General features: G+C 41.0%; 1 protein-coding gene across 4 annotated transcripts in view; it reads right to left on the bottom strand.

The window, feature by feature from the left end:
• Positions 1-11,947: 11,947 nt before the first annotated feature.
• The window catches only part of SYT14 (synaptotagmin 14), a 147,874-nt gene continuing 136,063 nt past the window's right edge, over positions 11,948-23,758 (bottom strand). For 3 of the 4 annotated variants that reach the window (XM_019549433.1, XM_019549431.1, XM_019549429.1), the window contains 2 exons: positions 17,750-17,939; positions 11,948-12,880 (listed from right to left, as the gene is read on the bottom strand). In XM_019549433.1, the coding sequence (XP_019404978.1) occupies positions 12,567-12,880; positions 17,750-17,939 (504 nt within the window). In that variant the 3' untranslated portion in view covers positions 11,948-12,566. Of the gene's footprint in view, positions 12,881-17,546; positions 17,593-17,749; positions 17,940-23,758 lie in introns of those variants that run through there. The other variant, XM_019549432.1, reaches the window with a different exon arrangement.

Raw genomic sequence — 23,758 nt, 5'->3', positions numbered from 1 at the left:
GAAAAACATAGGTAGCTAGCTTTTGGTCCAGGAACTGTATGCAGGACCTGTGGAAAGGAAGTATTCCTAGTCCCAAAAGGTAGCAGTGGCTCTTCAAGGCTGCTGTAATTCTTGCCATTTAGGTGACAACAATGGCAAATGACTATATACACCATCCAATACATAAATCTCTGCCCTCCCTATATACCTCAAATATGCTGTGTTTAAAACCCCAGACCCATCCCACAGAGCAGGTCCATCAGGTATAACCCTCACAAATCCTGCCCCACTTTGTATAGCAACAAAAAATTGTTCTTCCTGTATATGGCTACCCATGGTTGTAAATAAGATTTGATTGTACAGCAGAATTTGACCCATGGAAACCATATAACAAAAGACTATTTACAAATTTTCTAAATCTTATGTGCATTGATGACATCATTTTATCAGGTTCTCATTTCTGTAGATCTTCCCTGCAAAACAAAATACTAACAACCCACCTCCCCTAAAAATAACATCCAGCTAAAGTCCATTACAAAACCTGGTAACAGATTAAACAGCACAGAAACTGCAGTAAATGCATAGGGCGATCAGGAGATGGAGGGGAAAAAGAAACGAGGAAAGAAAATTATTAAATAGTTTCAGGTCACAAATTTAAGTATCTCCTGATAGTTGGATTTTACCTCTATTCAGACACATTTGCTTGTGTTCCAAGCACTTTTCCAGTGCTCTAATCAATTCCTCTCATCAACATTCATGGCAGTTAAGCATGCATATCAACGGGAGGATAGACGGTCTTAGAGTATATAAAGGTCTAGCTGTTCCTAAAAATTCAACATATGGAGGGAAGGTAATCTGTTTTACAACTCACAAACCATAATATTGCAGAACTGCTTTAGACAAGAGAACAATCTTCCAGATAAATGTGATGGATAGGTAGAAAGCCTGATCCTGCTCTCAATTAATTCAATGGGAGTTCTGAAACTAACAATTTGGAGAAGATTCAGGCTGAAAATAAGCTAAAAACTTATCACTTTAGAACTTTCTGGAAGAAGGTTATTTTTTAGATTTTAATGCAGTTCCTACATGAACATACCTTCATCCTAATCTTTTTTTTTTTTTTTTAATGATCAAGTTTTCCCAACTTCCATCCTTCTCCACCATGTCAAACATTTGGGAGCTTTCTATTTCACTAGCAGTAATCTCAAAGGGCAGTATGCACATAATAGAAAGAGAAATTTATAGAAATAAAGAAGAGTAGTAACAGAGGGGAACCACTGAATCATCATAAAAGGAATTATTTGGTCATTAATCTAAAAAGACAATTTGGTGAGAGATAATGTTTGATAAATGCAGACCGTCTATAGAACCTAATGGTTCAATTCACCCAAAACCAAGAAGAACATGGCATTTTAAGCTCAGCCTTAGTGCCTTATTTTAATAAGTGCTGCAGGCCTTGCACTCCCAAAGTCCAAAACCTGACAAAACTGAAGGTGTCTCACACCGACCTCACAGAAGGTGGCCCTGAGAGGAAAGGGGGAAGGAATACATTATACATAAAATAGTGCAGACAGAATAATTCTCTAGCTTAAAAATTCCCCAAGGCAGTTGATTTAGTTTATAAACAGAGCCTAAAATTCTAGTAACGGGACACATACTGTACAACAAATAATTGTTTCAAAATCTTATTAATGGGTTCAGAGGATTTTACTTAAATGTAGAAACTGGTATATTTCTCAAGTAGATAAACCTTTGGCTGTTGCACACAGCACAACCTTACCTAGCTGCTATACCAAGAAGAAAGCTTGACCTTACTGTGTCTTCTGCCATAAGACCTGAGCAAAGGCAGTATATAAAAGTGTTTCTACAGGAGCAGTCACAAGTTATATCCACCAGGTTGCCCCCTTGATTAAAGGAAAGTAATCTACACCAGACCTAGCCTAGGCTCAGATTACTTCCCCTAGCGCACTAGGTCAACTGAACAGGCTGGCTAATTGGAAGAAGCAAGCCAAGGACCTGCAAATTCCTTACCCACAGGGACAAAGGTACAAGCCTTGTGGAAGCTGTTCTCCCTCTCATGCTTAGTTCACAACTGGCCTTTAATCATTTGTGCAAATCCAAGTATAAAATTAACCTCTTTCTGTGGCTAGGTCATGGGCTTTGTGGATGTGGGGAGTGCAATGGATGTGATATACATTGACATTAGCAAGGCTTTGAATGCTGTCTCCCGTGACATTTTCATTAGTAAGCTAAGGAAATGAATGTAGACCAGGTGTGGGCAATTATTTCAGCTGGACGGGCGCTTAACGAGTTTTGCTGAACTGTTGAGGGCAGCAAGGGTAGACCTGCCCCTTGGTTGCTATCTTGGGACAGGAAGTCCCACCCTTAAAACATGACCTTTGCCACCAACCTGAGGTCCCTCCCCTTGCCCTGGAACTACTCCTTTTGGGAGTTGAGGCTGTTATCCTGAAACCAGGAAAAACCTCCAAATCATGTACTTAAAAAACCTAGCAAATATCTACTATAGCTTATTTTATTTTTAAAATATTTTTGTTCTGATTTGTGTAGTGTATCTAGACGTGATTGCATACTACCTCAAAATACACTCTTATTGTGGAAGTCAGGGGGATAAAGGGGTGTATGCGGGAGCTGTGTGTTTGGGGAGTAGCTATGTGATGGGGTGTGGGTATGGTGGGTGGGGTGTGTGGTTGGGGTGAGGGTGTATGGGAGGATGTGGGTATGGGTATGGTAAGGGTGGGGGAGTGGGATTGTGTTGGGAGTATGGTGAGAGGTGGGGAACCAGCCCTGCCTGTCCCATCTCAGTACATGAGGGCACAGAGCCAGAATCCCATGAAGGTGCTGGCAGTCACCACCCCCCCCCCCCCATCTGTTCGTATCTGAATTTCAACTCTCGGATGATGGAGAGCTGCCAGGGCAGAAACCTCTGCTAGCCAGATGCTTCTGCTCTCCAGAAGCTTCGCGGGTGGGGAAGGAAGGGGGAATGGTCAGGCTGGGGTTGGGTTGGTTGCACTGCAATCAGAGCCTGAGCTGCTTGCTGCTGTAACTGACAGCTCATGCTGTCAGCAACTCATCAGCTTTCCAACAGGCAGCCACCAGGAGGTAATAATTGTCTAAATTTTAGAGGGGTGCTACAGGCCAGTTAGAATGGCCTGGTGGGCTGGGGCTGACCTGCAGTCTGTATTTTACCCACCCTGATCCAGATGAAACTGTAAATGTGGATACATAACTGGTTGGATCACCGTATTTGAACAGTAGCCAGGGTTTGTCCTGGGTCTGGTACTGCTCAACAGCTTCATTAATGATTGGGAGGGTGGGTTTGAAGATGCACTTCATAAACCTATGGATGACAAGAAGCTGAGTCAAGCTGCAGACAATCTAGAGCAGCAGTTCCCAATTTGTGGTATGCGTATGTAGACAACCTGTCAGTGGTACAAGTTAACAGATTTATTATAATTATAGAATTTACATAAACACAGTACATTGGCTATTTGATTTCTATATATGCCCTCTTCCTCATTTGGTTTTTGGCACCATCTAGTGGTCGTCGTAGAATGCTGCTCATGTGACGACAGTCAAGTAGGACAAATCACGAAGGGGAATAATGTACACATAAATATGCTAGCACTTGCAGCCTTACATGTAGAATCATCTGTTTTCTCTTAAACTTGCTAAAACTTCTGCACAGGTATGTCATCTGGGCTTTGGCTGTGTGAAGGTGATTTTCTGTGGTTTGAGCTCCTGCAACAGTTGATAAGTGCAAGATTACCAGAAGGTATGATCCCAGTTATTTGGATTTACCAGGAGTGGTGAAGAAAGTGAACCAATACCTCAGTGCAAGATTTGCTATGAACTCCTTTCAAACCATTGCATGAAACCTTCATTTCTTTAGCAGCATCTTCATACAAAGCATAACTCTTAAAGACAAATCTCTTGATTTTTTAAAAGAAAACTAAGGCAGTCCCAAGACAGTAAGAAAACTATAGCTGCTTTAAGTGGTGTTAATGCAAGGGCTTTGGAAGCGTTATATAAAGTAAGTCTACAGATCGCTTGGATGGGGAATGCACATACGATAGGCGAGACTCTCCTGCTTCTTGCTGCGAAAGACATTGTTTAATCTTGGAGAGAAATTTGCAAAACAGCTGGACATTGTTACTTTGTCCAACACAGTATCAAGAAGAATTGAATATAGGGCCTGTCAGGTGAAAGAAAAACTAACTGAAAGTGTCAAGAAAAGCAGATACTTTTTGTTGCAATTAGATGAAAGTACAGATAAACTAATTTTGCTCAACTTCTTGCATATGTAAGGTTTGATATGGCACTTAAGGAATTTTTCTTTCATTTTGTGAAGCTCTGCCAAGTTATACAACAGCAGAACTGATATTCAAGAAACTGGATAATTTCACAATCAATAACAGATTAGCGGCAAAATTATATTGGTGTGTGCACCAATGGTGCATGAGCCATGTCTGACAAGTCAGGTGGTGTTCTGGCAAAAGTAAGAGAAGTTGCACCTGTTGCCAAGTTCATGCACCACAGTATACATAGTGAGGCTCTAGCAGCCAAGACAATGCCTGCCAATCTTAAGGTTGTTTTAGATCAGGCAGTAAAAGGTGGTCAATTTCATACAAGCCAAGCCACTCAATTCATGATTGTTCTCTCTTCTGTGCAACAAAATGGGGAAAGAGTATGAAAAGCTTCTCCTCCATACCCAAGTGAGATGGTTCTCTCATAGAAAGTGTTGACCTAGGTGTTTGAATTCCATTCTGAGTTGCAGATTTGTGTCAGTGACTTTAATTTTGAGTTTTGCAACCATTTCACAGTTGAGCTGTGGTTAGCAAGGTTTGCCTATTTGGCAGACATTTTTATACATCTTAACAAACTGAATGCTAGTCTACAAGACCTGAAAATAACCCCTTTTACCGTTCATGACAAAATAAGAGCTTTTGTTAAAAAACTTGTTTTTTATGAGAGAGAGAAACTTGTCAATCATTTCCAACATTAGACTTTTCTCTCTAAAAACAAACTCAAACTTCACCCTGACCTGATCGCTGATATTAAAGAGCACTGCCTTAGTCTGATCTCAGATTTTAGCGACCATTTCCCTGAAGATATAACAAAGGAAAACTGGATCAGAGATCCATTCTCACTTGAAGAAAACTGTTTGCCCAACAACTTCTCAGCCAAGGAAAGGGAGCAGCTAACAGAAGTTTCATGTGATGCTGAGCTTCAGCTGGAGTTCAGAAGAATCCAACTTGGTGATTATTGGCTCAGAAGAGGGGATTATCCCCAAATTTCAGACATGGCATTGAAATTTTTTATTCCATTCTGCACAGCCTATCTGTGTGAAACTGGATTTTCTGGATTGCCATTAAAAACAAATACTGGATGAAGCTAAATGTAGAATCAGACCTCAGGCTGAAATTAACCAAGATTTCACCAGATATCTGAATACTGTGCTCTGCTAAGCAAGCTCACCCCTCCCACTAAAGACATCCCCAAAAGCATCTCTTTTTTCCAATTTACAATTGTTTTATATGGCTACCATAACTGATAAAATATTGTTTTAGGTTTACTAAACATTTTGATGTTGTTTTAATACATAGTCTGTTACCTATGTGTATGAAAAATTTGCTGATGGTACTTAAGGCTGTATCATTTTAAAATGGTGGTGAGCAATCTGTCAGAGTTTAGGAACCGCTGATCTAGAGGACAGGATAAGGATACAAATGACTTTATTAAACTAGAAAAATGGTAAAAAATTAATTGAATGAAATTCAACCAAGAGAATTACAGAGTCCTGCACTTAGGACAGAACAATCACATGCACAAGTACAGTATAAGGAATTACTGGCAAGGCTGCAGTACTGCAAAAAAGGATGAATATGACCCAACAGCATGTTCTTATTGCAAACCGAGCCAACAGAATACTGGATTGTATTAACAGAAACATCTCTTGTAAGTCCAAGAAAGTGATTCTTCTGCCCTATTTAGCACTGGGGAGGTCCTCACCTGGAATACTATGGGCACTGAAAGGAGTGACAGCTTGTCACACGATGAGGATCCTGAAGTGCTGTATAGCCATGCACTGACAAGTGCACGGCTGCAGAACACTTTAAAAATGTCCAATTGTGTGATAATCTGAACCCTCATTACATGAGGATTCAAATGAAGGCACTCCAAAGCAGAGTGCCTTCATTAATATCTGTCAGTGTGTTCCAGGAGGCAGGGCTGGGGGGCCCCACGCCACAGTATCATCTTCAGAATGGGAAGGGGAGAAGGGAACAGAGGAAGCGGTGTCTGGGGTTTGCCCAGCCTGCACTGGAGAGTGGGGCAGGTGGACTGGAGCTTGCCCAAGGTGAGGGGGCTCCAATCCACCCTTCCCACCCTCCAACACAGGCTTGGCAACTCCCAGACTGAGATCCCTTCCCTCCCTCCCATTCTGAAAACAGCACTGGAGCTGGGAAGGAGGAGGGGCAGGGCTAGGGCTGAGTAGCTGCAGACATACAGCCACTCTAAACTGGAGCTTGATCCCCCAGCTCCCCAGACCCAACAGCAAACATCTACTGGGTCAGGGGGAATGCTATAACTCATGGCACTTCCTGCAAAGCAGCATGAGTTCTACCAGGGAGCTGCATGTCTATTAGCACCTTACGTTCACTTTCATGCACCGCACTTCAAAGGAGACATGAACAAATTCGGAAATAGAGTGCAACAAAAGAAAACACTGCATTTAGAAGGAAAGGCTGGAAAAACTGGAATTAGTTACTACAAATAAGAGAATTCTGAGGGGAGATTTGATCAGTGTTCACACATACCTGAAGGGTGGTATTATCTCATCCATAAAGTGGATGGTGGTAGACTATTTTCTGTAGCCACAGGAGACGGGACAAAGAGTAATGGTCTTGAATTGAAGCAAGGGAAATTTAGGTAGGATATTAGGAGGAACTTTCTTGTCATGAAGATGATTAAACATAGGAACAGATTATCTAAAGAGGTTGTGGAATCTCCATCCTGGGAAGTTTTTAAGAGCAGGCTAGACAAAAATTTATCTAGGATGGTTTAAGATAGGGATGATTCTGCCTTGATCAAGGAGTTCACCCAGATGATCTCCTGAGGTCTCTTCCTGTCCTACTTTTTCTACGATTCTCATGTTTTATCATTCTATTTGAAAGGTATAACTCTTAAGAACCAAATATATATCTATATATACACAGGTGTTTGTGTACTTGTCTATAGACAGATCTATCTATAAATATATATAGATATTCTCCATACGTCCATATCCAGATATCTATGGATAGATATCTGTGAGAGAGAATTTGAATTCATTCTCCATATACTAAATATATATGAAGAAAAGAAATATATTTGAGTGCAGTTTCTGCAAAAAACCTTGCTGTTTTATGTCAATCCAAGGAGTCAAACACCATTGTGGTGCTTTATGAAAAACAACACTGATACCAAATCAAGGGTTGTAATCCGTACATAATAAACTGAAGTGAAAATGACTGAATAATGCGTTAAATTCTTAAAAGTACTAACTACCTTTAAAACAAAGATCTGCAAGGTAAGCAACAACAAAAAGAACAAAGAACAAAAAAGAATCATGCATGATTATGAAGAAAGCACAAAGGCCCTCTTCTGATTTGTTTCTGGTGCATGCCAATTTTTTTGTTCTCTGGAATGTCTGTTCCTTGGTTGAGGTTTATTCTCTATGAATGCATACAAAAATTACTCTGCACACCAGTCACTGAATATATTTAAAAAGCTTCGTCTAAAGGCAGGTTTCAAATATGGAAGGATAATGTCATACAGAACCAATAAATAAAACAAAACAAGAAGCACAAATCTTAACACTGACCTAGGAATAAAAAACAGCATGACAGGAATCTTGCTAGAGGCATTCCACATGCACGGATGTAAACCTGTTTGTCTAAATGAAAATTCTATTACATACGTGAATTGTGTATAAAAATGTAAACTCTAACCAATGTGATATACAGAAAGGAATTTTTGCAGTAACACAGGTTAGTGTATTTTGGTTACTTTTTACAGGTCATTCAATAAATTAACTGAACTTAATTTTATTTTTTAGTGGTGACCTGAGATCTCTCTCGAGTCTCCAATGTAATGCTTTTGTTCAGGAGTTATGACAAATTTCAAAATAGTATTTCACTACTTTATAGTGAAACAATGCTTAATAGACAACTTTTGGTCCTAGGAGGCTGTCTCAAAATATCCAGAAACAAGGACAATGTTTATTAGAACAGCTCCATTCAGCAACTGATTTTTATCTGAACCTTGTTATCACTTAAGAGAGGTTTCACCACAGTAACTCAGTGAATAATATATGCCTGTATTGCAAATAAAACTAAAATGAAATGGAAAGTGTGTAGGTGGGTAAAGAGTAGTCTTTATGTATATAAAGTTAGTACAGATTGTCATTTAAAAATGTTTAAGTTCATACACTTAGCAACAAGCAGAGCCAGAAGGAACATTCAATTCTGTACGATTACTAACAGCATTTCTGGTTAATCAATGATACTGGATTGTTTGTTACCCGTGTCATACACAAAACAGCAACATGCAATAGAGGAAAATTGTGAGAACATTCTGAGGAGTCTTAACTAATAAAACTGAAGGCCCAGTTCTGCAAATACAATCATCAGATTGCATTAGCAACTTCAAATGGTATGGTATGAAAGTGACAAAAAATGAAAACTGTAAGTGGAGATTCCTTAAGAAAGGATTCGTGAAATCACTGTGAGATTTTAAGAACTGTATGAAAGAGCTTTAACACCACATGCCCTTTGTATCCAATCGCATAATACTTGACTATGTATCTTACATTTCTCTCTCAACAAGTTTAGGAGAGTTCAAGCTAAAAATATTTCTTTTCTTAATCTGAATACATTTCAACATATTGAATCACAAATTCTCACCAAAATTATCCATGACTTCACCGTACCTCTCACTGGGCACGTCTACAAGTTCAATTAATTTGCAGGGATAAACTCTGGCACAGTTCGTGCAAGAGTCAGCTGCTCCAGGGTGCAGCGTCTTCACGTGCACCTGGGACCACAGCAGTTAGAGCCAGGGCTGAGCAGTCCTAGGCTGGCAGGGACTCGGAGTCAGCCCCAGACTCCAGCTACTAGTGTTGAGCAGCAGATAGGCTGGCTTGGGCTCGAGGGTGCTAAAGTGCAGGGCTGGGCAGTAGACAACCCCAGCACTTTTGCACCCTCATGCCCCAGCCAGGCCCAGTCACCGTCTACACGAGCATTTTGGCAGAGTTCATTACTCTGCCGTAAAATAATACTGTCCCCGACAATACTATCTTATGGCAGAGTTAATATACTGAGCTATAATACTGGCCCTTGTATAGACACTGGCACTTTACTATGGAGCTCATTAACCAGCTCCTCAGTAAAGCACAACCACTTTGTGCTACAACGGCCAGGGAGGTTTCATGGTAGTAGGACTTCATTACATCTCAGAAATAAAGTAGGGTACATTTACTCACATATCATGTAGCAGCAATTAAAATTAAATGAACTTGTTATACTGGGAGGGAGGGGAAAAGGAGTAGAGCAATTACGGTTTGTGAATTCTGATTTTTTTTAAAAACGTGTCAGTGCTTACTCAATAATTAACAGCTTTCAGTAGTCTGAATTGGATCTGGCAGGTAGTGTGAATTAGTGAGACTTTACAGTACTAACAATAAGGCCAAATGCTACTCTCAGATATAAATATATCCTCCTCACTTCAATGGAAGTAGGAGTATGTATCCAAAGGCAGAATCTGACCACACTATATAGCTGCTTTGGCAAGACCGTGTTGAAAAGCCAATAGTGCTAGTCTTAAAATGCAAGCTAAGCACAGTCTCTCTCTTGGGCAGCTCAGTTTTCCATTCCAGCCCTGACAACTTGAACACGGGGCTGGATGTGTTCAAATCAGCGGGTCCAGATGCTCTCCACCCCAGGGTGTTGAGGGAGCTAGCAGGGGTTATTGCAGGGCCCTTGGCATGGCTTTACGAGCACTCATGGTGCTTGGGCCAGGTGCCAGACGATTGGAAGATAGCCAGCGTGGTCCCCATCTTTAAAAAAGGGAGGAGGGAGGACCCGGGCAACTATAGGCCCAGTAGTCTTACCTCAATCCTAGGGAAACTCTTTGAGAAGATCATCATGGAGCACATCTGCGATGGGCTGGCTTCAGGGATGATGCTCAAGGGCAACCAGCATGGTTTCATTAGGGGGAGGTCATGTCAGACCAACCTGATTGCCTTTTATGATCAGGCCACAAAAGCGATGGATGCAGGTGTTGCCGTGGACATAGTCTTTCTGGACTTCAGCAAGGCCTTTGACACCGTCTCCCACACCATCCTCATTAAAAAATTGGTGACTGTGGCACTGATGCCTACACAGTCAGATGGATTGAAGATTGGCTGAAGGGTTGTACTCAGAGGGTGGTGGTGGATGGGTCATATTCGACCTGCGGAGAAGTGGGCAGCAGAGTCCTCCAGGGCTCGGTCCTTGAGCCCACACTGTTCAATCTCTTTATCAGCGATTTGGATGACGGGCTGAAAAGCAACCTGTTTAAATTCGCTGATGATACCAAAATTTGGGGTGAGGTGAGCACGCTAGTAGGGAGGGAAAGACTGCAGTAAGACCTGGATAGGTTACAGGGGTGGGCTAACAAAAACAGGATGCATTTCAGTATTGACAATGCAGGGTGCTGTACTTGGGCAGTAGTAACCAGCAGCACACTTATAAGATGGGAAACTCCCTTCTTGAGAGCACAGAGGCAGAAAGGTATCTTGGAGTCATTAGTGACTCCAAGATGAACATAGGCCGACAATGCAAGGTCACAGTTGGCAGGGCTAACCAGACCTTGCTGTGCATCCACAGGTGCATCTCAAGTAGAGCCAGGGAGGTGATCCTCCCCCTTTACGTGACACTGGTCAGGCCACAGCTGGAGTACTGTGTCCAGTTCCGTGCACCCCACTTCAGGAGAGGATTGAAAGGGTTTAGAGGAGGGCCACCCGCATGATCTGGGGACTGCAGGGCAGACCCTACAATGAGAGACTGCAGGACCTGAGCCTGTTCAGCCTTCACAAGAGAAGGCTGAGGGAGGACCTGGTGACCATCTATAAACTCACTAGGAGGGACCAGAACGGTTTGGGAGAGACCTTGTTTCCCCTAGCACCCCTGGCATAACAAGGAATAACAGCCACAAATTGCTGGAGAATAGGTTTAGATTAGATATCCATAAGAACTACTTCACAGTTAGAGCAGCTAGGATCTGGAACCAACTTCCAAGGGAAGTGGTGCTGGCTCCTACCCTGGGGGTCTTTACGAAGAGGCTTGATGCGTACTTGGCTGGAGTCATTTGAGCCCAGTTTTTCCTCCTGCCCAGGCAGGGGGTCGGACTTGAAGATCTACAAGGTCCCTTCCAGCCCTACTTCTATGATTCTATGAACTAACAGGGAAATAACTTACTGCTAGATTTTTATATCCCCTCTCCAGCAATAAGACTGGAAACTCCTGGTTTGATCTGGCACATCTGTTCCCTAGAACCCAAACATTCTTATGACCTGTCACAGGAGACGGAAGTAAACTACTTTTGTCCAAAATCATAGAATCACTCTCGTCTTCAAACACTATTACTGTTTCATTTGTGGTTGTTTAACATAATCTTCACAGTATTGACAATCTTCACTATTTCTTGAAAAGATATTTTAGGTAAATACATGCTCTATGTGTTTCCTATATTGGAATACAAGAATACAGGAAATGCTTTCAACAGAAAGTTACATAGTTTTACAGTACAACCTGTCTAAGAAGACTTGCAAGGGACCAGAACAAGTGACCTGGTCTGTTTGCATTAGGCAGAATCACAAGCAAATGGGGAAAACCCAACTTATGCCATAACATAGATCTTGTTCCTGTCAAACTGTAGAAGTATTTATTTTATTTCAAAGTTCACCCAATGCCACAGAGTTCTAGTGTTTTTCAAACTAACTTCATATCAGAAATGAAAAGTGAAAGCAACTAAATGCCTTGAAGACAAAATCAATCTAAAATAAAATATTCATATATTCAATAATATGAAGTTTCCTTCCCAGTGGTGACTTTTGTTTCACAGCTTAATTTTTCTAGCATTAAATGTCAGTGTCCCTAAATCTGAACGTTAGCAGTTTTTAAGCTACATCAGAACACTAAAAACATGATAGAAAGATTTTACAATGATTTGGAGATTTTACATAAAATATTTCTGAATAGCTAAACAGAAAATCAAATCAAATCAAATCAACACAATACTGAAAGCATCAGGTGGATGGAGGGGTTCCTGTCTCGTCTGTGGATAGTACAGTTTATCTGACACCAATGAGGTATCTGATAATTAAGAGAAAGATGTATAAGATGCTTTGCTCCGTAGCATGTTGTGCATTCTTTAAGGTGGAATGTTTACTTTTTCACTTCTGCAAGAGATCCCTTAGTCATGACTAAAGGCCAATCTTGTTGAAACACAGAACTCCCTGGAACCACAACTGCCCCTTGTACAATCCATTAAGATTCTAGTAACGTGTGCCATCTACATACTTGCTGTCCTTTCGATTCCTTCATTTCAGTCCAATGATTTAATTCCTCTTCTCCTGAGCTGTTGAGACCTAAAGAAATCCAGCCTATCATTTCTTTTCGTTTCATGCTGCGCTTATTGTACACAGACAGAATGAGCGTCACATCTGAAAGCTGAAATAGTGCCACTTGAAAAATGAAGGTTTCTTTATACACAGGGTTTGGCTGGCCTCGTCGAATCGATGTTTTGCATTTGGACATCTCCTGACCCATGGAATTCAGCAGAGTTAACTTAACATATGTATCTACAAAATAAATAATATTTCAGAATGTCAGATATCTTTGACCCAAAAATATCTGCTAACAACACATTATATAAGGATATGGTGTATACCATGTGGATTGAATATAGCTTAGTCTGGACACATGTTGTTATAATGTGAAGATGATGCTAAAATAAACAAAAATACTTTCAATATAACAACAACTTAGCAGGTATTTGTACGATATTAATGAGTGAAGTTTAAGGTATACCTCATAATCCTTCCCCCCCTCTCCCACACCAGCATTCCCAATGTATTTGCACTAAGCAGACTTCTATAGCATTAACACTTAGCAAGCTCCAACCAGCCACAACACTGTAAAGCATACCACAGAGTTCTCAGATAATAAGAATAAACAAAATGGAATGAATACAACTAATGAAGAGGAAAAATGAATGTTGGTATGCAGCGATGACATTAAAACAGCTCAGGGTGAAATGCTTAAAAAAAATCTCTGCATGGATGTGGTTTCTTACTTAGAGCCTTTTGGGTCTGTTCACATTTAAAGACCAAACTTTAGCCAAATGTGTCAAATGGAGCATATCACTCATAATTCTTAGTTTCATGCAAGAGTACTCTGAATGTACTTTGGGAGAGAAAATACATTTTAGCATAATTTCAAGCATCTCTAAGATGTAGCCTGTCTGGGGCTTTTAGGAAGCACTTTTAAAAATGATGTAATGTATAAAATATAAAATGTAAAATGCATTTTGTACACCATGCATTTGAGTGATAAAACCTTGTTCTTAAAACTGCATTTTTTCCTCATTTGTCTTAAAACACCAACCAATGCTACTGGATACAGCATGTCCATTTCACAAAGTTATAACTGATTTTAAGAAATATAAAATGATCTAAAAAGTGCTTTTTTTTTATTCCTGTCATTTAAATGAAAGGAAGATTATTCAAAGACTATATTCCATATAGAAAAGAACTCATTGCATGTTTTCACTTTGTAGATACTCTGAAATACCATCATCCATAATCAGAGATAAGTGCTACCTCTACTTTTAAAAGTACCACAGATAATAAATGTACATTTTTTGGAAACCAACATAGACAGCCGTGGACAGCTTTACTGCTGGCAAGTTTTCTTTTGCATGAAAAAGACAACATCCAATTAGTCTCTACAGGAACTCACCTCGGATTATATAAACCTGTCCACCTATCAAGTGTTTTAGACAACAGAACAGTCCGTCTGACAACAGGGGGTGGAAAGCAGTAAAAGAAATAATGACCAGATGTCAATAGTTGGGTGAGAGAGGATCAAAGGTTAAAGTTTAAGAGGAAACACTATTCACTGGAGTGGGAGAAGACAAAACCTTAGCAGTTCAGTTCAGAAAAAGGGTTGAACAAAAGGATTGCTGGGTAAAATTTAATGAAATGAGAAATTTGTACGGTCACTGTGTAATCTTTACCAAAAAAATTACACTGCTTAAATAATGGGCTCTCTTAGTATTAACAGCTGTTGGGTTTAAAGTACATTGAACATAGAAAGAATCATGCAAGTGATAAGGTTATAAAAGACTAGGTTGAAATCACTGACTTTTTAACCAAACCTTATGCTTTTTCATGCAAACTCCAGCATATTGAGGAAAACTACATGATGTTATGCTTAATATATACAAACAATAAAATGAAAGACTACCAAACTGAAAAGTTAACCCTACAGATGCATACTATTCTTGGCCAGGCATTACGTGAATGAATGTTATGTTGTTTAAATCAATGCTTTACTGCTCGCTTAAAGTAGCCATGAACTTCAGTGAATCTTACCTACACATCTCTAAAACTGAAAGTTGCTCAGACCTAAGATTCAACTGAGGTTTCCAATACTGAAATTTTAAAAACTCACCTACTCAAATGACCAATTAAAATCAATTCACAGAGTTATTTAATATATCACCTTTTGTGTACTCATAATATTTTAAATATGGAATTTTAGACATGCATAAAATCTCATCAGGTTCATTACAATCTTCCCCATCAGACTACAGTGAAGACTACCTCAAAGTACTGCAAAAGACCACATTCTGAACTCAGCTTTAACTGTTTGCACTAGTTGGCCTATAAGCTTGATGGAATACACTACAGCTCTTACACACAGTAGCAGAATAGGCTACACAAGCTAGTAGTAGAAACATGAGAATGTATCTCATGTTGGTTGGAATGAAATTCATTAAAATTAGGGTTACAATCCTTGAAATATGAAGAGCCACGTGTGACCCAAATGCTGCTTTCCATAATTGAATCTTATTGTGACTTATTGGAGAAGCTTTGACTTTACAAGATCACAAGGGTTGTTTTTTTTTTGCATGGTCTTATCAAAACTAGAAATGAGCTCAAGCCTCAGTTTTATGGAAACAACAAAACATTGATGTCATATAGATATACAGCTAAAGCTAGATATATAAATATACATGTATCTCTGCATATATAGAGATAATATCTATATACACACACACCTGAAATACTAGGTTATCATCATTGTATAAATTAAAGTACTATAAAAAAGACATTTCCCAACCACTAGGGAAAAACAGAAGATGGTATTATTATAGAACTGCCTGACTTGCTTTAAACGGCACACTGAAAAATCCTATCTTCTAATTTAATGCATTTACTCAAATCCAAGATGAAGTTTCCCCCCCCCTCAGTTAGCACAGGGGGGAAAAAAAAGGCCTCACCTTTGATTTAAGTACCAGCCCAGGGCAGATGGCAGCTCAGCTCCTGGCTTTGGCCCTGGGCTGCAGGCTGAAGCCAAAGCTGTGCCACTACCTACCCTTTGCTGGAATGGCTTATTTGGCAGCGGAGGGGCCGCATGGCCAGAAGGAGAGTTTGGGGGTGGGTGAGAGGGCAACTTGCAACCTGTCCCTCCACCCTTTCCCCCCAAAGCTTCCCTTTTCCCCCCTTCACCCTCTGGTCTCTTCTACCTCCCTGCAGCATGCCCCGACCCCTCCAGCTGCCTCCTCCCCACCTCACCTTCTGCTCCATTCTGGGTCCCTCCATCCCTGACCTGGCCTAGCTGGGAACTTTCACCATTACTCTGTGGCTTGGCTGGCCTGGGCCAGGAACTCACTGCTGCTATTTGAATGCTCTGAAGCTGAGCAGAGCTGCAGCAGAAGGTGAGGTTGGGTAAGCAGGGAGTGGGGGAGCAGGCAGCAGGGGTCAGGTATAGACATGGGGGGCAAAGGGTGAGGCAGCAGGCTGCAGGGGAACCAGTGGAGGCAGGGAGTGAGGGGGAAGACACGAGAATGAAGGGCAAGGGTGGGGGAGTATATGGTGGGGCTTAAGACAAGGGACAAGGGAGCAAAAGCATGGGTTTGGCCCCTCACCCCCAGCCACTTCCTTCCCTGCCACAGCAATGGAGGGGACAAATTTAAGACGATCTTCCACTAATTATATTCTATACCTGGAAAAGTATAAGAAAAATAAAAAGTCTAATCATGGGGGAGGGGGTGGTATCACAAATGTTTTACATTTGAAGTCATCTTGGATTTAAGTAAATGAAGTGTATGCTATTTACTTATCAGTGCTTTACAGTGAAATGTAGCTTATTCCATGCCTCTGGAAACTTCAGGGTCCCTCCTACTTATGTTCTTCTCCAGGTGAGCCTAGGGGCACCTCTCCCCTTTTCTTGATTTAGACATCCTCCTTCCTTAATTCAAGCTTTAGTTTTCCCCCTCCCATTCATCCTTTTTTCTCTGAGATCCTCCATCTCTGCCTCCTCAATTCTTTTTCCTCCTTTCTTGTCCTTGCATCATGCATCAACTCGTTGACTCCTAATAAACTCTCCTATATGTTGACTCCAAACAGGTATGTCAAGAACAGCTATTTGGCAACAGGCTAAGACTCCTCATCATCACCCTTCTCTAGTCATGTTAACTAAATTCAGCTCCATCTCTGCAGAAAGAAAAAGCCATGCAGAATGGTGAGCCAAGGTAATGAATGGGGTAAGTAGTGGGCTAGGGAAGGGAGAGAAGATTCTCAAGTCCTAGGCATACACTTTTAACTCAGATGTCAGAGGAGAGAACAACCTTCTGGGGCAAGAGGGTAAAGTGAGAAAGCTGCTTTTACACATTGGGAACCTGTTAGCTAAGCCAGTGATGCAGCAATAGGAAAATGAGGGACTCTTGGACAGAAAATCTGTCCAAAACCTGAGCTTTCAGATAAAGCTTTCAAACAAACTAGACTAAAAATATACATTTCTAAAGCTTGCAAATATTTTTAGGCATTAATTTTTCTCAAACTAAATGTAAGTGAGTGCTTTTTATGGACTCAGATTGAATCCAAAAGTTTGCCCAAATCCATTTGGTGATTAATTTCCCAGTGTAAGAAGTGAAGTGTACAACATCCCATACCAAAAGTTAGACTTTGGTCTTATCTGATCCTCATCAGCATTTTAAAATTTAAATGATGCTTTTTAAAAACGTTATTTACACATACGTACACAATTCAGTCTCCTAGCAACTGCAGTAACTTCACCAAGTTTACATTAATATTAGGTTGGCACACACTTTCTCTTTAAACACTGGAACTTTTATTTTTGGCCCATGATGCAAGGCATTAATAATTTAGCAATTAATCATGATGATAAAAATAATTTATTAGGCAGTCATCGTAAAAAATTAAAAGAGTCTTGTCAACTTACAATTAATATTTTCAGTTTTAGATTTGCACTATTTCCCAGCTGACTAGAAATATAAAACATGAAACAGATTAGTTGATGATAGCTCTATTTCATTTTGATTGGGTAAGACTAAATGATAGGATTGAAGTCCCCACCACTGAGAGTGTCACAAGTGTTGAAGTATTAGGATGAGGAAAAAAAAAAAAAAGATTTTCACTCACTGGGTGGTCTGTTTGCTGCCAAGTTTTTGAAGTGGCTGCCTTTTATCACTTCTGCCGATAGTCTTCCAGTTGTGGCATTATAAAGCAGGCCGATGAGGATTTCTGGAGCTGAGCCATGTACCAGAGACTGACAAGAGGAGGTACTTTCACTACAGGACATTTCTGACATGCTCATTTGGGAGTCACAGCCCTGTAAGCAAAAAAAATGAAACATTTCTATGAATTTTACAAAATGAAATTACTGCAGGAATTGTTAGTGTAGTGCATAGGACAATAAGCAGGTAACTTGCTGTAACAACAAGAGTTATACAGCAAATGCTCTTAAGCACCACATGAGAAATTTGGCCCCTTTAGCTCAGGTTTATATTAGAGGTAACAAAGAAAAACATTCTGGAGTTAAAGTAATTATTAGTAGTGCTTCCATCATTAACTTGTCATGGAGAATGATAGGCAGAGCATTTATGGTCTTTATTTATTTTAATTGGTAAGATAAACCAAAGCAATTTGTTGACATCTTGGAGCCCACTAAATTTAGGGGTACTGGTGTTTTCACATAGATGGCAAAATGCTCTTGAGATTCTGAGAAATTATACATATACATATTCCCCCCACCCTTTATAAAGGTTATTTCCCCCATTGAAAACTGATAAGCGTATAGTACAAGACATGAGCAAAGCACAATATGAACACACACTTTCAGGAATCATGTGTAACATGGCAGATTGAACCAGGCACACACAAGTGTAACATGCCTCTGTGCTCTGGGCAAGACAGAGAAAGTGGTGACTCAAATGCAGGTAGGCAGTCATCTCCGAGTGTTCTCAAGTATGCTCCCTGCTGGGGGAGGACGCACGGCAGTTTTGAAAGGATGTGTACTCTCAGCCACCATCATGTCCTCTCCCTAGTAGGTGCTGCCCAGATAACTCCCCCCCACACCTTTCTGGCCCCCATAGGTTTCCTTTCTGGCCCCCCATAGGTTACTATCATCTCCCTGAGGGCTTCCAAAGGGCTCTGTACATGTAGTTACACCTATGAAAACAGGATCCTGAACTTAATTTTGGCTACTGACTAAACTATTTGCTAGAAGGCTAAGAAGAGAATTTAGAACCCCCAATTTAACCCTTTAAATTTCTGCCACAATGCCTCTAAATAATGCTTAGGGATGGATCTAGGATTTTAAGAAAGGGGTAAAGGTGGTGAAAGGCATCAATGCAACACATTTTTCTCCAGTTAAAGAGAAATTAGATTTACTAATATGCTAGAAGCCCAAAATTATATTATTCAGTTTAAGACCAAAGAAAAACAAAATACAACTTTATTGGAATGCACACTATTTTGCTAGAATATACATTAAGTTTAAAAACCACAAAAAACTAGGCAAAAATAGTCAAAATAGACCCCCCCCCTTTTTTTTTTTTAGTCCTGTAGTCCATTATACTTAAATATACATCTCTTATTCATATCTGTAATACAAAATCCAGCCTCCTTGAGCATCTTGACAGTGCATTCAACACTTCACTGTTACTCATTTCTACACCTGGGTAAATGTAATCTGAGTTAATATTACCACATCTGAGTTAAGGTTTTTAGTTAGAACTAAAAACAGTCTGCAGACCAGAGAGATATTACCAGGAATGGCAAAAAGACAGCAAAACTGCAGAAGAAAGGATGACTTGATTAAGGGAACATCAAGACCATTAAAAAGGAGAGAGGGTTGTTAATATCTTTGGCATAGAGAGAGATTAGCAGGAATAAAGTACATTATAATTAGCCATGAAGCCAACGGAACCTCTTTAGCATTGCCCGAGTAGAAAAGCTGCTGCACCTCCCAATCACTTGGTTTTAAAGTTTGGGTGAAACAGGGGGAAGTGCAACTACACCTTCCTCTCTCCCTGCCCCCCGCCCCCAGATTAGCCCTCCATTGTGCTCTCCTTTTCTTCAAAATGGTTTGAAGCTGGCTGCTTTCAGAGTCTGGCCTCACTATTATTTCAGGTGTCAGGGTGGAACAAGAGTTACCCGAAATAACTGCTTCTTCAGGGTTCAACATACCTATGGAATTTCAAACAACTGCTGGTACACATGGGAGGCTAAAATTGAGCCTGGGACCCAAGTTGTGCAGTTTCTAGGTTGGAATTTGTTTTAAAAACAATGAATTTATTGTTTAACATGCAACACGCAAATGCAGCGTGGAAGCCCAATTTATAGTACACAGTTATCTAGAGACTGCATTTGGAAGGAACTTCTTATCCTACTTGTACTTAATGGAAACAGCACTTCAAGCTAAATGTAAGTAACCATAGCAAAGCTTCGAGTTGGGATGAAACTTATCTAAGAAGAATGCAGTGCCTTATAACTCAATATACAGAGGTGTTAGCAAACATACTCCCTGCTAGAGGGCCAAAACAAACCCTCACACCCCAGTGAGTCATGTTTATGCAATTCTGCATTTTAAATTCTTGACAGTTTTTCCCAATGCTCATTATACAGCAAAAAAAATGAGTTCCAAAGTACATTCTAATTTCATTTAAACTTACTTCTTTGGTATACACGTAAAAAGAAAGCCCTGTTTCTTAATTATAAAGAACAAAGTATAAAACTAGAAAGATAACTCAATTCTAGCATGTACTACATACACTGTACATTCCAAAAGTATTAACCAGCAAAGAAAGGATAATATCAGCTTTGGATCAGCATGGTTTTATAATGTGCTCTTACCATTGCAGGTGTGAAGAACAAGAACAATTCTTCATTGCTTTTAAAACCACATTTAATTTTCCATAATATGTTTATTTGTCTTCTTATTTTGTTGGGACCAGAGTTTAATATGAGTAGTCAACACCATGTTAAACAGTTCTACAGCAACCAGTCAGAATAAAGTCAATTCATAATTGTATTCAAATATGGTATAATTTTGCAGTATAGCCATGGCCACAAAAAGTGCAACCACTGTACCAAGACTGCCCAAATTGCCAAAGTAGTTGTCATTTGAATTAGCTCACCTTATAACACACTGAAGCTGAAATTACCCAGAGATAAAACATATAAAGAGAAAAGGAGGAAATATAGGGAGAGCCCAGCAGAATTTCCACCAAAAATATAATGGGGAAAATGACAAGGATTCCTTTGGATGCTAAAGAGCAATCGCAGAGGTGCAAGAACCAGGAGAGGTCAGAGTAACAAAAGCCAAAATTTCAAGAACACAGTTGACTGTGTCAAAGGCAGTTGGTGGGTCAAAGAAGATGAAGATACAGTACTAGCTCTGAGTTTTGATTAAGACATGGTCATAAAGACTTTGGCAAGAGCACTTTCAGTTGAGTGCAAGGACAGAAGCTAGAGGATCTGTGGTACATCTGGAGGAATTCCGAGTGGTAATAGAAGATATTGCTTTAAGTCAGAGATTAAAGGGAGGAGGGAAATGGGTCATAAATTGGAGAGATGATGTGTTTTCTTAGATGGGATAGGTCTTTTTATATTATGAGGGGGAAACAGATAGGTCCATTTTGTCACCATTTTTCTGCTAATTTAAATTCAGAAAAATTAGTATTTGCTGCTGAATTAAATTAGCAGAAAATGCCAATTTAACAGAAAAATGAGGATTCCAAGTACCAAAACATTACACAAATTTAAGTCCACTTCAGCTAATAATTTTGTCTAAAAAGTAGGGGAAAGAATTTAGAAACACTGAAGAAAGGTTTTGTTTCAGTATGTTTCAAAACAAAACATTTTTCTTTCAAAACAGGGCTCTTATTTAGAAATTGAATTTTACGGTTTTCAAAAGGGTTAAATAACCTAAAAATGAAACAACACTGTTCATTTCATCTGAAACAAAATATGCTGCATGTTTTCATTTCATCCAAAAGGTCCAAAAATCAATGCCCAATTTGTGTTGATGTAAACTAATTTGTTTTTTGTTTTGGCCACCAAGCCAGAAGAACCCACTTTTGACATGGCTCTGACAAAGTGAGCAGTTAAGGAAAAAAAATGATGGAAGGATTAATAGTGAGTGCACGGGATAGCAGGAGAGGGGATAGGATGTGATTACCAGAAAAAAGAAGAGGGAGTTAAATGAAGAAAATCAGGTGAGAAAAACCTGCATCTGAAACAAGGAAGAATAGAGCTTTCTAGGAGTCTGAATGGGAAAGGAAGGTGAACCAAAGGGAGGGAGAAAAGATCATATTACATAATGTGAAACTGTTTTTGAAAATCTTGGCAAGATCCTGCGCAGAGACAGAAAGAGAAATGGGTGAAGAGGAGGTTTTGAGGAGCGAGTCAAGGGTGACCAAAAAAAGGGCCTGAGATTGCAGCTGTGGGATTTGAGTAAAATGGAGAACTACAGCCATTTCCCTAGGATTATGACAGATGTGAAAGAGGAAATACTGTATTTGTAGAAGTCAGCCTGGTCATGGGATATTCACTCTAAACACAGCCATAAGGGAGAAATTAGACGTTTGGGGATGATTTAGGTCTGGCGTTTGCAAGGTGGACAGGTCAGGTGGAAGAGATACAAAAGACTCCAGAGTCAAGGAGTGCAAAGACAAAAGTCAACCATATCAATGGAAGAAAGAAAACAGAATGAAAAGAAATCATCATTCCTGATTAACTGAAAAATATGGAAAACTTAATGAAAGGTGTAGGTTGTGTGTTGATCTGCGATGCTAAAGCAAGCCAGGTAATGGTTGGAGATAAGAATTTACTCTCAGAGAGGGATCAGTGCTTGTTGAAGAAACTTTCACGCATAGCAAGCTTACTTGTCAAGAAACTTTCACGCACAGCAAGTTTAATTGTCCATCACAGTAACCTTTACTGAAAGTTGTTGCTCAACATCATGGTAAAAGCTATGCAAATTTAACAGTTAAACTGCTCAAATTCATGGATATTGTACATTAGTCGGTACCTTTTCTACAGTTTTTTCTCCAACATATTTGTCCCTCGTTCAGTGGAGTGGGTACAGAACTACATTAAAATTATTTTTAATTATTTATCATTGTCACGGAGTGGGGCCTAGGAGCGGCCATGAAGCTCCCTAGCGCCCCCTGCCATGTCCAGTTAGGTGATTCAGCACCCTCAACTCGCCCACCACGTCTTTGATGTTATAGGTTCAAATGGCAGACTGCCTCTTATCACCCTCGACACCGCTGTCTTCTATGCCCCGTTCCGAGTGGGGTACCCCAGTGCACCCCTGCCTTATGGGCGATGCGTGCCTCCTACCTCCCCTTCAGCACGCCCCAAGCCTCGCAGCTATTCCTGGACGTTATTATGTCCTTGCCCTCCAACACCCCGCTCTGGCACCCCTGGGCTCATCATGCCCTGGTGCCCCTGGGCTTACTCCACTCCTGGGGCCCCCCTGGGCTCATCCCGCCTCGGCGCCCCTCTCCGGCGCTCTTGGACTTACTATGCGCCCACGCCCTGGTACCCCTCTCTGGCACCCCTGGGCTTGCTACACACCACCAGCGCCCTAGGGCTTGCTGCGTTACATGTGCCCCCCTCTCTCGGCGCCCCTGGGCTTGCCTCGCCCAGGCAACGCCCCACTGGGGCCTGTCTTGCGCTTTCTACACACTTAGTCCTCTCTGGGGCCTCTCTGGGCTCCTCGACCTCTCAGGGCCTATGCCGCGCCTCCCGCGCTTGCGTTGCACCCCTTGCACTTGTGCCGCGCCTCATGCACTTCCTCACCCTCTCGGGGCCTATGTCACGCTTCTTGCGCTCGTGCCGCGCTTCTTGCCCCTCTGGGGCCTATGTCGCGCTCCTCACGCTGCGCGGCCTCTCGGGCTGGGGCCTCAACCCCTGCACGCCGAGCGCCTCTCCAGCACTCGCTCGCCATGCCCACTGCAGCACTAGAGTCCCCAGCACTGAGGAGCCCTCCGGGATCCTTTCCTGATCCTACACCATCTCGGTCACTTGCCCTACTAGGGCGGGAGTCACCACCCCCCAACACGCGCCCCACTGGCGCCAACAGCTGTGCCCCGCTGGGCACCAGGAACCCTCAGATTATTGGGGAGCTCCCATGAGGCC

This window comes from Crocodylus porosus, unplaced genomic scaffold (assembly GCF_001723895.1).
Source record: "Crocodylus porosus isolate Cpor-Errol unplaced genomic scaffold, CroPor_comp1, whole genome shotgun sequence".
Classification (NCBI taxonomy): domain Eukaryota; kingdom Metazoa; phylum Chordata; order Crocodylia; family Crocodylidae; genus Crocodylus; species Crocodylus porosus.
Note: the sequence above shows the minus strand (reverse complement) of the source record. Positions and strands in the feature narration are given on the sequence as shown.